This window comes from Neopelma chrysocephalum, unplaced genomic scaffold (genome assembly GCF_003984885.1).
Source record: "Neopelma chrysocephalum unplaced genomic scaffold, ASM398488v2 Primary Assembly neopelma1_22, whole genome shotgun sequence".
Taxonomy (NCBI): Eukaryota; Metazoa; Chordata; class Aves; order Passeriformes; family Pipridae; genus Neopelma; species Neopelma chrysocephalum.
In genome coordinates this window covers 24,308,883-24,323,962 of record NW_020897689.1, presented here as the reverse complement: position 1 = coordinate 24,323,962, position 15,080 = coordinate 24,308,883, and the positions used below count along the sequence as shown (strand labels likewise).

The 15,080-nt window shown below is 34.1% G+C and overlaps 1 protein-coding gene across 6 annotated transcripts in view; it reads left to right on the top strand.

Annotated features, from left to right (window-relative positions):
* The window catches only part of RBBP8 (RB binding protein 8, endonuclease), a 43,985-nt gene that overhangs the window by 9,158 nt on the left and 19,747 nt on the right, over window positions 1–15,080 (top strand). For 5 of the 6 annotated variants that reach the window (XM_027675259.1, XM_027675268.1, XM_027675238.1 and 2 more), the window contains exons 3-6: window positions 4,889–4,931; window positions 8,233–8,328; window positions 10,196–10,308; window positions 12,041–12,116. In XM_027675259.1, the coding sequence (XP_027531060.1) occupies window positions 4,889–4,931; window positions 8,233–8,328; window positions 10,196–10,308; window positions 12,041–12,116 (328 nt within the window). Of the gene's footprint in view, window positions 1–4,888; window positions 4,932–8,232; window positions 8,329–10,195; window positions 10,309–10,364; window positions 11,347–12,040; window positions 12,117–15,080 lie in introns of those variants that run through there. The other variant, XM_027675277.1, reaches the window with a different exon arrangement.

Below are 15,080 nucleotides of genomic sequence, written 5' to 3'. Positions count from 1 at the left end.
GACCACCTAAGCCTAGTATAACAGGATTAAGCTATCAACAAGTATAAATGATTTGCTAGGTCAATGAAGAAAAAGTAACACAATATTGTATGGAATTTGTGCTTGCTTAGAAAATATTTAAATGGTACTTTACCTTTAATGGATTATGATTCAAAGTTTCCAAACCATGTTATTCAATGAATTTTTTTTCTTCTGTCTTTGGCTTTAGTTACTTTAGATACATTAAAACGATTTGCATTGTTTATTTTCCCTAACTTGTGTGAAATACCACTTTAGATTAATGTTACTGAAGTGAAAAGTATTCCTTCGCTTTGTAGTGTTCTAAATTTTCTCAGCAAAATTTATAATATTTTTATAAATGTTTATTCTTTATATTTTGTAACATGTGATAACAATTTTACTACAGATTGACTGTTAGTGTCTGTTTATTCTTCAGTAGTTCAGGAAAGATGAATTATCGCACTGTATGTATTGCTATTGTAATATTGTTTTACAGGTAGTATTCATAAAGGTTTTTGCTAGAAACTTTTCATAAGAAGTTAACATCTTGTTCTGCTGATCTAAAGTCACATGCATAGATTCAATAGTTTGCAGCACTGGGCTGTGACACTTCGTGTTATTAATTATTACAAACAAACAAAGAACCGCAACAACCAACAAAAAAACCCCATTTATCATTTTGGTACCTGAAAGGAAAGATATACCAGAAAGTAGCATTTTGTTACACCAAAGAAAAGATATATGTTAACCATATGAAATATAATTTTATATTGTGTTACAAAACACACCAAAAATTTGCTTTTTCTTAATGACTTTTTTTTTTTATTGTTGATGGTTCTTTTTGGAGTGGGTGTGATGTCAACCACAGGTAAATGTGGAAGTACTGACAGAATGGGATCTGGCAATCCGTGGCATGTCTGAACAACAAAAACTGTACAAACAAAAAGCTCCGATGTAGAGAGCTGTGTTAAGTGACCCTTTCTCTAGTTTCTTGGGATGTGCAGCACGTGATTTTAAAGTTTTGGTTTTCTTTATGCAAGCAAGATACTCTTTAGAATATGCATGCTGGGTGTGGCCAGGTAATTTTGCCACCAGGCAGTCTTTTTCATGCCTAGCCCTTTGTCAGTATGTCCCGCACTGCACTGTGTTAGGTAAAATTAGGTCTTCCATGATAACATCAAAGACATGCCTGAAGGATAGTTAATTTTTTCAGAAGGTGGGGATCCTCTTATAGAAAATGGTACTGGAAGATATTTTAGAAACATCAAACACAGGCTTGCCTGGACTTTGCTTGTTCCTGAAGTCTATAAATAAGAATTAAAATTGACTCATGAGTTTCCAATCTAAATGTCAGCAAAAAATTATTTTAAAGGTGGTGGAAGGTGGATTAAGGGAAAGTTAGTAGTTGGAGAAAAGTCAGTGCACAGCATACTGAACACTGAGATGGTGGAATTCTTATTATTTGTTAACAATCCATGACAAGTAGAATTTATGACACAGGAACTTGAAATGGTTGGACATATTGTATAAGTTATATTTATATCTATAGAATATAGACTAGAGAATACTTTAAACTCACACAGTTTGAAATGGATTTTATTGAATTTTGATATTACTTTATTGTAAAGGGTGTGTTTTTCCGTTGTTATCTGAAGAAAAATCCAGCTTCGTACTCTTTTAAACTGATGACTTGCAAAAAATTCCGAATTTTGGCCCTCTTCAGACAAAACAGCTATCATTTAGCTCAAATTCATTATGAGACAATTGGTAGGACACCTACAACCTAGTTTCCGAAGATGCTGGGCATGGTCAGTGTCAGTTGACTTTTCATAGAGTTCAGAAGTGCTCAGCAGCTCAGAATAATGGTGATTAAAACTATATTTGCTTTTATCTCCTATCTGTAGAATGTGTGGGATACTTGCACAGTGCTCACAAAATTGAAAGGAATTTACTAATGCTTTTTATAAAGTTACTTATTTCTACAGATGTTAATTCTTCCCTCTGGCTCGAAATAATTGTAGAGATACTTGGTGCATATGGATCTTATCAAGATGGTTTTTGAGGATTAATTCAAGTCTAAAGCTCTGTACTAAAAAAAATATTTTTTATATGTATGTATAAGCACAGAAGTGTAAGCAGAGTTTCATGTACAAGAAATAGCCTAGCTTTTTTTCAATTATTCCTTACCTCTGAAAAGCAGAAGATATCAATAGAGAAAAAACTGTAGTCAGAGATGCAGAGAAAACTATGAGGAAAGCAATCCTGTTGATAGATTGCTGTAGGAAAGGAAATAGCTGGAAGGTCCTCAAAAGTAAATAATTATAGAAAATGGAGCTGGAAGGGATTTTAGAAGGTCATCTAGTCCATCTCTGAACCCTTAAGGTAGGATTATGTCTGTGTCATTGCTGACAGAAGCTTGTCCAACCTGTTTCAAGAAAACATTAGTGATAAAAATACTGCAGTTTTCCCAGGCACTGTCAGTTTTAGGAAAATGCATTAATGCATTTGAAAATTCTTCACAACAGAAATTGTCATAGCCATTAATGGAAATGTTACGGGTATGTAGTCTAATCAAGTAGCAAGGTTCATAAAATAGTGTTGTGTGTTTAATTAATCTGCCTAATGACAGTTTAAAGAAGGTCTCCATCACCTTAGTGGGGATAGTGTCCCTTTTATTAATGCTCATAGGAGCTTTAGGCAATGTAGATTTATATAGTCTGCAGCTTGTCTATTCCATAGAAATATTGTGTGAAAGATAAAATTGAATTGGGAAGTTACATAGTGCAATTCCACATAGGTTTATATACTCACTAGAGTGTTAAATAAGGAAACCCAAAAAAGCAAAGCTCCTTAAATGAGTATGCTTAAAAACTCGCAGTGCCCTGGAAAAGCAAAAGGAAGAGATTATACCAGATGTAGTAATTCAATGCTCTTGGATAAATGTAACAGACTGGTTTCCTGCCTTCTCATTGCAGTCATTGAACTAAGAAAAAATGCAACCTTTAAGTAACTAGTTTAGTTCCTCCTGAATTCAGGTGAGAGGGGAGATAGTGTTACCTGTAGCACAGTAGTGGGCCTTTTGAGCCCTACCTCTTCAATTGGTGGCTCAGGTTGCCAAAGTTACAATCCTAAATACTTGCTGAACAGACTACCTGTTCATACAGGAGATGCATTGTTGTGCAGCTTCATTCCTTCCGATGGGTGTGGAGCAGCATTAAAGCACGCTTTATAGGGGTTCTAATTGCAGATACCTAATTGACTTGATGAATAGCAACTACTTAAAAAAATAAACCCTCTTTCTGTGCTGATCTGCATGATAGAACATAACATCTCACAGGTGCTGAACACTTGGAGATAAAAGAAATCTTGCTGTATTTCCTAACTATTTTTTAAATAGTCTTTCTGCATTTTTAATCTCATTGTCTCACTGGCATCTTGAAGCAAGCATGGGGTCACTGTGGCTGTGGCTGGCCTGATGTTGTAAGTGGCCTGAAGAGTGAACCTTCTCAAGCAAATAGTTTTCCCCTTTTTTCCCAGTTGAGTGTGGTAGGGGAGAAAAAAAAAAAGCCTGTTAGCTGCCTTAACCTACATTTTCTATAGTAGTATCAACTCTGTGTTTTGGCTTAAATTCAAACTTGTTGGAAGTTTTCTTAAAAGTGTTCTGGTTTCATAAGTTTATCCTATTATCCAAAATGCATAATGCTTTTGCAAGAGAGCTTACAAGACACCTAATGTTCAACTTGAAGTTGGTAGTAGCCTTTCATAGTTAGAAGAAAATAATGGTGCTAGGAAAAAATTGTGTTATTTTCTGATGTCACACAAAAACTTCTGTTGGATTTGTATTTAAGAAAATGTTCTGTCATTGTGGTCTGATTATTTCTGACCATTTATTTGAATAGGAATGGCCACCTTGTGTGTGGGTAATCACATACACTTCCATAGCACTGCATCCAGCTTGTTAAGCTGTGCTGTACTTGGAGCACCTTTATCTTCCTGCCCCTGTGCACATACAAATGCACCCAAAACCTTGCAAGCAGATTGGTTGTGCAGTGTTCTGTCCCCTGGGCTGTCAGCTGGCCACTCCTGCTGAGAACATCAGTTGTATTTGCACACCTTTTTAATTCTGCACAGAATACACGTTTAGGAGTGTGGGAGTCTTACTGGGAGAAAGGCTACAGATGAAATATCATTCCTCAATTCACCTTAAGATCTTCCAAAAAAGCTTTGGCTGAGAGAGTCTGGTAGCTCATCTCCAATGGAGTGTGTTGTCTTTTTGTGCTTTAGAGCCTTGGATCGCATATTTTTAATGTTTCCTTTATGCATATACACTGTGATGCATTTCACAGTTCAGTGGTTGGATGCTTCATTTCCAGTGTAGTATTATGCATTTATGTGCACACAGAACATAATTTATGCTACTCAGGTGGGCATAGTCAATGAAAATATATTGATGGTGCTTCCTATTCATGTGTGGTTTTTTTACAAAAGTGTTTTATACCTGTTTAAGTGGGAATCTGAGTGTTTGTTTGAGAAATCCCTCTTTCCTGGAGATTGTAATAACTATGTTTGTTTCCAAGATCCTGTAGAACATACTTGAAAAGTCCAGAATGAACCATTAACTTAGTTGGTTAGAGCACAGTCCTAATAATGCCAAGGTTGTGGGTTTGATCCCCGTAGGGGCCATTCACTTACGAGTTGGACTCGATGATCCTTTTGGGTTCCTTCCAACTCAGAATATTCTGTGATTTCTGTGATCTTCTCTCCAGATTAGTGACATTTTTTTGTCTCTTTGCAGATGTCATTGCCAAAAGGAAAGTTAATTTATTGTTTCACTAATTTTTTAAAATCAGAATTCTGTAACATATGTTTTCTTCTTTCTACCTTTCAGGCTTACAGCTGAAAATATCTAAGTTAAAAAAGGAAAGATGCTTGTAAGTACTCATCTCAATGATTTAATTTATTAAAGGAGAGTCAAACTGCCATTAATGAGCTGTAATTTTTGTAAGATCAATTGAGGTTTCATGGAATCTTCCTTCAGATGTGTACAAAACTCTGCTCACTTTAGTAATTCAGCTGAAGTCATCTGAAGACGTACATAACTGTTTATAGGGTATGTAACCTGAACATTGCATTTGCCTTCTTTGAACAAGTGACTCCTACAGTTTTCTTATCTATAGTATTTCTAAGATGCCAGTCAAGATGTTGGCATTGCTAATACCAAAGATAATTAAGGAGACATTTCAAAATTGAGGTCAAATCTGTAAAGAGAAGTAAGGGACAAGACAAGAAGCCAACTTTATTTAGATTTTTTCTTTTTTGGCTACGTTTGCCTTTAATATCAGGTATTGTGCATTAACTCAGCTTTCAGTCATTCAGTAAAGATTCTGCTAATAGTCTTGCTAATTTTCACTCAATTCTTATATTTTAAGACATATCCAACTTCTTTTGCGATCATTATATGCTACTTATTTTTAGTTCTGTTCATTAGAAGCAATTTGGGAAAAACCTGAATTACAAGATTTACATGTACAGTAGAATTATAATATGTATTTACAGCATTAAATTAGCATTTCTTTTCCTTCTGCTGACTACAGCCATATTTAATTAAATGATAACAGTTATGCATATGTGATTGTTTATTTAAATTTTCACTTCAGATTTGATTACATTAATATTATGGTACTATTACATATGATCTGTATTATGAGTTGCACTTTATAAAGTGGTTGTGTAGGAGGAATAGGAATAAATTACTTGATCTTTTTCCATTGTGGAAAACAATATAATTATAGTAGATATATTAAAGAAATTAAATTCTTCTGAGAAGTAGCAAAAATGCTCCAGATTTGCATTGCCATCTGCAGTCAAAGACATATAATCTTATACTGAAGAATCACAAGGAATATATTTATGTTAGTACATAATACTATATTGGGTTATTATACAGCTTTCAATTAGCAAATGTGTGGTGCTATGTATTACTCTTAGAGACTACACTTACACTCCTGGAAAAAATCAATTTAACATCTTGTTACTTCTTAAGTATAATTTATAAATTAAGTAGTTATTAATTTTTTTAATTTAAAAGAATGAAATTATCTTTTGTTGGTATTGTTAGCCTGGTGTATCATAAGTTGCTACCATGTTCTGAAATCTTAAATGATCAGACAGTTTTCTAGATGATGAATATTATCAGTGGTGTGACTGAACACATACCAAATGGTTTAATCATTATTTGTTGGAATCTTTCTACAGCTCCCACAGTGTAGATACAGTACTGTTACATAGGAGGTCTTGTTCTCCTTAGTGCGTCTGAATACCTGAGGTTTAGTATTTCAGACTTGGTAATCAGCTGACAATGAGTGCCTTATTTTGTATCCCACTCCAGCATTGAGGCTAATGACTTGTAAACTCTAGGTCAGAGACCAGCCATTATGCAAAGTGTCTTCATAGCCAAAAGTGTCTGGGAGGTTTATCAGCTGCACTGGAATTTTAAGGAAAAAAAAAAACAACAAAACAACCAACAACCTAGTTCCTTCTGTCGTATTACTACCTTCATGGAACATTTTATAGGGTTTAGGTGGAAGGCATGTAGTATTAGTGTATGTTATTGTCTTATTTATTTATTAAAAATAACTTAAGGCCATAGAATGACTTAAAGTTAACTAGAGAAATGATTTTGAAATTTGCTACTTTAGGCCTCCTGTAAGTTGCATAAATTGAAAAAAATTAGATTTTTTTTTTTTTAATGCCTAAACACCAGAAAAATACAGATTGCTTTTCTCAGTTCAAATTTTGCCATGGCCTGGCTGTACTTGGTTAATGAACTGATGTAACAGAACTTTAATGCATTGTCCTCCCGAAGTGAAAGTACAAGTCTTAAATGGTCCCTCATGCTGTTTGCATGTAACTTTTTTATAGGTTGAATATGCAATTGAAAAGGCCTAAATTGGTCTCAATGGTAGTACAGAAAGATAAAGCGTCTGTATTTAAAATTCAGGATTAATAAAACATGTCTTTGTTTTACAAAGTGATTGTACACTGTAGAAGCTTCCAGCAGTTCCATTCACTTTGTGCCCCATGATTTCTAATTTCTTGTATTACTGGAATGCCAGCAATATGAAAATGTGTTTGACTAAACATATGTTAAAGAGATAGAACCAATATAAAAGTATGTTTGTGCAAAAGAACTGTATCAACAAGTTAGTAAATATGTTTTCATTTCCTGTTGTATGTGAGCTTAACAGCTTTTCATGAGCCAATTTCATGGCTTCCTCAAATAATCCATCTCAGGCACACTGAAAACAAACAACCGCTTTCATGGATATATACAAAGGATTCCATGGTAAAAAGAAGAGCTGGAAATGAATTCTCAGAAGTTAGTCATTGTCGTGTTACATAGATTCAGTTGCTTAGCTTTTACTGAATGTTAATTGTCTTGTAGAAAAAAATTGTTCTTCTAGCTTGTACTTTACGTCTTAAAGAGATGTGGTGATCTTATAATAAAAGTGAAGGGGACCTAAAACTGGGAAGTTAATGTTACTGCTTTTCCTTACCTCTTTTAAGGAGGAGATACTCTATGCTAATTAATTAACTCTGGCTTTTAGGGAAGGTATTTTTCTCAAGATCTTCTGTTTCTGAGGGGTTTGGAAAGAGGGTTCTTTTCGCTGTATTCATATTACAGGAATACATGCTTTATAGACTCTGCAAATTGTTTCTTGAGGAAGTAAACCTCTAATGGACCTAAAGACCTTTCAGAGATTTCTAAACTAATGTGCTTTGCCACACCGCAAGATTCACTGCCTGCTAAGAAAAGACCAAAATGACCTGATTGTGAAAGTCCCCATTAGATTCCCAACAGCTCCAGAACACAGTGAAGCGTAAGAGAAGTGTTTGTGCTTATGGTCTCTGAAATTGTTGCTTGAATGTTGTTAACTTTTGTGCTTTGACTGTCAACTCTTAACTTTTACCTGAGCAAAAATCAGATTTATCAACAGAAGATCAACTGTAATACGAATTAGAAACTAGCTGTGTATTTCCTAACTCAGTCATTTCTAAATTATCGTTCATCACAAACGCTTGCTTCATTTGTCTTCAACTTAATATTTGTTCTGAAGATAATAAGATTTTCCCAAGAATATGAGAGAAACATCCCAGAGAGAATTCTCTATTGAAAAATTAAAAATAGCTGTAATTTAAAACTAGAAATAATTTTTCTCTGTTTGATTTCAGGGATGCAGAGAGGCTTGAAGAGTTCTATACCAAGAACCAACAGCTCAGAGAACAGCAAAAAGCACTTCATGACACCATCAAGGTTTTAGAAGACAGGTGAAGTAGTGTTTTCTAGCTTTTGAGTTTGCTGTGTTTTGCTCTTACAGAGTAACTCTGGACACTTTGCCAGTTGAATTTATTATGTTTTGGTGGTTTTGTTATATTGTTATTTTTGAAGTGCTTAGTTTGCTTATTTCAGTTAAGATAAATAAAATAGAGCAGCTTGGGAAGCAAAAAGACATTTTAGGGTGCATTCTCTTACATCCATTTTTGTAGAGGTAAATTTGCATATCAGTCAAGACATAATACAAGTACAAAACCCAAAGGCTATAATATATTGTGAAGCTCATTAAATAACTCATTAGGAAATCTTTCAAATTTGAGGGAGTCTTTTTTGCCAATTGTCTGTTTTACCTAAATATAATGACAGGTTCTGTCCTTTACTTTCTTTTAGACTTAGTTGTTCTCATTGCCTTTTGACCCATTCTGCCTTTCCCTTATTTGTTCCTGTTTAATCTGGTATAGCAAAACAAAACCAACAGACATGAAATTACAGTGTATTTTTTCATATTTAAAAGTTATACCTCTCAGAAGCTTTCTGGGAACAGGACATCATTACATAGTAAATTATTTTCCAACATTCTCTGTTACTTCAAATTTAGAGCTGTGATACTCAAATTTTGATTTCAACTCCATTTCTCTGTGAAAGGCTTTAGGAATAAACTTGTAACCATGCAGGTAATAAACTTTCACACCATGTAAGTAAAGAGACACTCACAGTGTGGATGGACTTTTCTAATCCTTTAGCAGATGAAGAGTTTACATGCAGAAAACTAAAAGAGTGCTTAAAATGATTTAATACAACGAGATTATAATATGTTGTCTATTACATAATTAGATAATATGAAGAGGCATTTCAGTATTTATTCTTTCCATAATTCCACAATATTAGAGTACCAATAAACCAGTATGGCTTTTACTTCCAATATTCAACTGTTTGGAAATTGGAAATTGAAATTGGAACCTTCGTTTGTTTGGGTTTTTTTAATACTTCATGTGGAAGCAGCAGCAGTGCAGAACTGTTGACTGACTGGTTTCTTATTTAGCAGGCAAAAGAGAGTCTGCTTTTCACTTTGGTAATACTGTTAGCTTTTTATTGTGTATCAGAAATAAATATACTTCAGTTATCACCTATAAAATGAACATATATTTCATTGCATGAATGAATATGCCGGGTAAGATGGAGTGATTGTAACAAGTACTTTCTGGTCACAGGTATGCTTTAAATAGCTGATCTAAACCATTAGAGACAGTGAAGTCAATGCCTCACATGACATAAACTTTTGGATCCACTTTAGTTATTGGTGTCTACATAAAGATAAAAGATTTCACATTTGCATGGCATTTGTTACAGAGTGAACTTTGTCCTTTTTATTTAATTGTTTTGCATAATGACAGTAATATATCCTTCTTAGATAAAGTAATAATACTGAATACTCTCTGAAACACTTACTAAATACTTACTGAAATTGTTTGCTTATTTGTATTTTCTTGAATGAACTTTGCTTACAATGACTGGTAATTTATGTCTGACATTATCCTTAGTAGGACATCTCACAAAGGCTTTCAGTGGCAAAGTGTAGCATGCTCTACTTTATTTAATAAAGTCATGCATGTTGCTTTAGAAGTATCAAGTATTTACAGTCATTTATGCAAATGTTAGTGCATGTAGTAATAGGTCATTTGGAAATCTTAAAATATTGTTATGTCAACAAATAAACCCACAGTACTTAGTTGCATTCTGCACAGTTGTCAGAAATTTTCTGGTATTCATTGTTCAAAAGGTCTGTTAACGTGGATATCTGCTTCATGTATGGCAATATTTTCTTAACAGAGGGACATTTTTTTCTCGATTTTGTTGTAGATTAAGAGCAGGATTATGTGATCGATGTGCTGTAACCGAAGAACACATGAGAAAGAAGCAGCAAGAGTTTGAAAACATCCGGCAGCAGAATCTCAAACTTATTACTGAGCTTAGTGAGTTTTATCCACAAGTCTGAAGACAAAACATACTATTTTGTAGACTAGCTCTTCATGAATTCCTGTAACTTGATATAATTTATATGTGGTGTGCTTAGTAAGCCCAAAAAGTTCAGTCGGGGGATACTTTAACTCTACAGTCTGAAAATATGTAGCATACCAATTACTAGTCATTTGACCCACCTTCTTAGATTGAAGTGCTGATACTGAAAGTGAACTGACATGGAAAATCTTACAGTGTAAAGTAGCTACTTTAGATAAAATGTGACTGCTTCTGTTTATTCCTGCAGCTAGAATGACTGATTGCCAGCTTTCCTAAAGAAATCATGACTTCAAAGGAACTGGTGATTGCAAAGTAGCAAGTTCAGACTAAGTGCCCTGGGTCCAGCTTGTGTCTGTAGTTAGCTGAACTTGAACTTTAACTGCAGTAAACCCATAACTTTCACATGACCCATGGAAACCACAAAAGAATCTACACCAGGCAACTTGTAGGCAGCACACTTTGAAATCAGGAAGTAGTACATGTGGGGCAAAATAAACTCTTCTAGGTGACGTTCAAGCAGGACACAAATGCATTCATAAAGAGAGTTTGGAAAGATTGGTTGTATGAAGTGCTAAATAATACAGGACAGGATTTTAAAATGTTAGTTGTATCTTTACCATTAATTATTTTGTATTATTTAGTTGTCTTGCTTGATCAAGAGCAAGCAGAATTTCAATGAGATTTAAAACGTGAGAAATTCCAAATACAAAAAGTAGCTTTTCAATGCCTAATTGGGTTATGGAAATAATATGTTCTGTGCTAATACAAAATACATCAATTTTTCAAGAATTTCTATTATTGGACATTTATGTAAAAATATTCTGAATTCTGTGTTTAATGATTGGCTGAACCCTGTTAATCTTTAAATAAAGTTCTGAACCTTAAAAATCAAGGTGAGACCTATTAGGTGCAAACCTTCTGGAACACTGTCTGACAGAAAAGTGGGGTTCTGTGGATTTGGGTTGAGATCTGTATGACAACCAGTGGAAAAGGTCAGTCAAAAGTAATCCAGAGGTAAAATATACAACAACAACAAAATAAGAACAAGAATACAAAAATTAAAGCAAACAGAAAAGTTGGGAGCTAATCACTACGTTAGTTTGAGACAGCATGGAAAAAAGGCTGAAGGGTGATGCCATAAGCTTGTGTGAAGCACATACAGAATGAATTGGAAATTAAGAAAAGTAGAATCAAAAAGTTCTGATTAGTCTCTCTTAATTTCCAAAATATTTAACTGATTTTAAAGAAATTCTTGGTGGAGAGTTTTTTCATTCTCTTCTACTAGCTGGTTGCTTCAGTGGCTAAAACTGAATTCTAATTGTTTTATACTTCATAGGTTATCCTCAATCTAAGGAAGCAATTTTGTCCATGAATTCAAGTGAGCAATTCATTCATATTTACAGCACAGTCTCGCTTGTATGTACATGGACAAAAGTAATTAATGAATGTGTAGAACAAATATTATTATCCAGTAATTGTGACACCTTTCCCTTTTCTAATACATCATTTGCAACCTTTTTAATGATTAACTTGAAACTTCATTTTTGTAAACCATAGAGAGGGGTTCACATTTTACAGTTTTACATTTTATAATTACTTACAATTTCGATTAAAGGACCTGGCAAAATTATGATATTAACATATGTCTGTTGATTTTCTTTTTCTCTTTTTTTGTATAAACTGCAGTGAATGAAAAAAACAACTTACAGGATGAAAATAAAAAGATAACTGAACAGTTCCAGCAATTACAGAAGGAGCTGGAGTAAGTTTTGAGTTGTTTTAGATATTTCCCCCTTTCCCCTATTCCCCAGTAGAAATGTCTGGGAATATAAACATCAGCTTTTAAGTGTTTAAAACTTGTTTCCTTATTTTGATAGATTGTGAAAAGATAGCATACTGCCACTAAAGCAACATAAGCCTAGCCTCTTTCTATTGTGCAGGTTTCTTGTTTTCTTTTAAATGGGCGTGTCTTTTTTTAAACCAAGAGAGGTAAATTTGTCATAGAAATTTTTTTGACCTCTGGTCATGGTATATAGCAAAGCCTTATGTCTCATACTTTTATTCCTCAATCGACTCTTTATCAATTTTTTCCTTCTAGGTTAAAACTTTAGAAAAGTAGTTTCTTAGAAAATCCCAGGATCTTACAATAAATTTTTTAAATAAACTTACAATAATGTTACAATTTTAAAAGAAAAAAGACCATAGTAAATTTTGAAAGAAAACCATGAAAATGGGAAGCTACAAAGTGACCATCAAATTTTAATTTGAAATAGCAAGAATGTGCCATGTAATGTTGTGGTTAATATGCAAATATGGTGCACTGTGCAAGTCAGAGGTAGTGTTCCATTCTTGTTATGGTTTGACATCATCTGAAACTTATCTCACTTTTGCATATCTGTGAATAAGTTGTGTACATGCATGGGGGAAACGGGGCAGGATGTGTGGACGTGATAAGTCAGCCTTTTTATGCCCCTAATTTTTTCTTGTCTTTGTCAGAAGGTAGCTTTGGTAGAGAAGTAAAACAACTGGATTTCTATTCAGAGTTGCCGGGGTCCTATTACTTTGTATTTCTTGGTTTGTCTCCCATCCTTTGCACCTTAATTGTTATTTCTTTTTCTGTATGCATTTAATCTTCTTGGAGTAATGTACTTCATGACCATAGGAGTATTACCTTTTAGTACCAAGTAGGAAGAAATTTCTATATCCTTTGCAACGTGTAATTGCTGCTCAGTAACGGTTCTTCTATGCAGTGAGATGACTTGAAAAAAATTGGCACCAGGCAGATCCATCCTAATTAATTTAGTTTGATCTCCAGTCTTGTGGTTTAGCTTCCTGTAAAAATCTCCAGCCAATGTGGGAAAGTTGAGAATGACCAATGTAACACTAAGTTACTTGTTCTGCATGTTACATGGTCATGTAAGTGAGTGCAGAGTTGAGTGGATAAACAGTAATTAACAAGGATGGCCCTTCTGTTTTTAATATAGTCACTGCATTTGGATGTTTTGGTTTAACTATAGTCATGTTACTTTATTTAGAAGTAATAACTTAGATCAATATACTATCAATGCATAGGTATAAAATAGCAAGTTGTTTCTGGTGCATGACATGAAATCAGATTTTTGCAGTCTTCTGTATTTTGTTACCAAGGTGTAATATTAGGGAAAAAAAATCTAAGAATTCTCCATAGAAGTGAAATCAATGAAATTGTAGAAGAATTGTATTATCTGATCCTGTATCAGATTAGGATTTCATTATGTGTGGATGGAAACCACAAGGAAATTTCTACTGAAACCTTTTCTGAGGTGTCAGATAATTCCATGGTTCAGAATTTATTATGTAGTTATGTATATAGCAGCTTTTTCAGTTAATGGCATTGTTTTGTGATGGTATGTAGGAACTACCTCTTAGTTTGCACGGAACTAACATACTGAAAAATACATTTATAGTAGGTTAATTTGTCATACAAGGCCACACGTGCCAGTAAATTTGAAGAGAACTTTAACAGCTAACTTAAATTTGCAAAGTAAATAGATGAATGTATTGTTTTGCTGTTTGTTTTGATTTGTTTCTTAAGACATTGCTAGTAGATGATACAGTTTTACAGTGCTTTTTTTTTTTTTTGTAAATCTGCTAGAAAAGAGGAATTAGAAAATCACAAAATAGGATTCGTCAAGGCTTCAGAGCATCAGGTGCATCAGTGTTTGTTATTGTGTTCAGAGTTAATCATAGTAAAAAGCCTAACTGCAAAAATGCTTTTTGTCTTAAGCCAGACAGCTTTTTACAGTTTTCCATTACCTTATTTTATATAAGATCTTGTGGTTCACTTCAATCCAAGCAAAAATATATCTGCATTTCCTCTTCTTCCCTTAGATCAAAACCTTATATCCTTCTTTTTGTAGTTAGGGAATGATCTTTTGGCCTGTGTTTTCTCTTGAGAATCATAAGGAAAAGTGCAACTGCAGAAAGATGACCAAGCAGGCTGAGTTAGTTTTCTGTGTACTTTTCTTTTACTACCTCTTCCATTTCTCACTGCCGCTACCACAGAGCAGGTAGCCTCTATTAAGTACTAAACAAAGTGTATTTAAGTTAAAAGATCCAAAATTAACACTTTTTATTGTTATTTCCTTGCTATGTCTAGATACAGTTTTTTGAAAGAAAATACAGTTATTTTTAATGCTAATTTTTATATACTGACTCTGCAACAGGCTGTTAGAGCTGACAGTGTGAGAGAAGATAAACGCTGCAACTCATTTTGTGTTTTACATTACCTGCTTTACACGCTTTTTACATTAATCTCTGAAGACCTTGTGAATTGGAGGTAACATCAAATGCTCTGGAGAGGCATTGCTTTGAGTGCTGTCCATTGCTATTTAAAATTGTCCAAAAGTTTTTGTTTTGTATTTAAGACAGTATTCTTGGGATGTACTGGGAGAAAAGACAGTAATCCATCTGTTTCAGCATTCTTTTGTTAAAGTAGCACATGCTTCAGAGAGCAAGCTATAACCTCTCCAATGCCTAGGTTCTTCCAGGGAAAAGGTCTTCCACAGAGCAGTAGTTATATGTTGACTTCAAGTGTGAAGAGCAAGGGTTTTATGCTGTTCCTTGGCTTGATGGAGCAATAGTGAATTTGGTTTTAGATGTATCTAAAAACTGGCTTGTAGTATTACTTTTTTACACTGTGATGCTATTGAGATGGCTGCATTTCCTAGTTGTTGCTTTCTCGGAC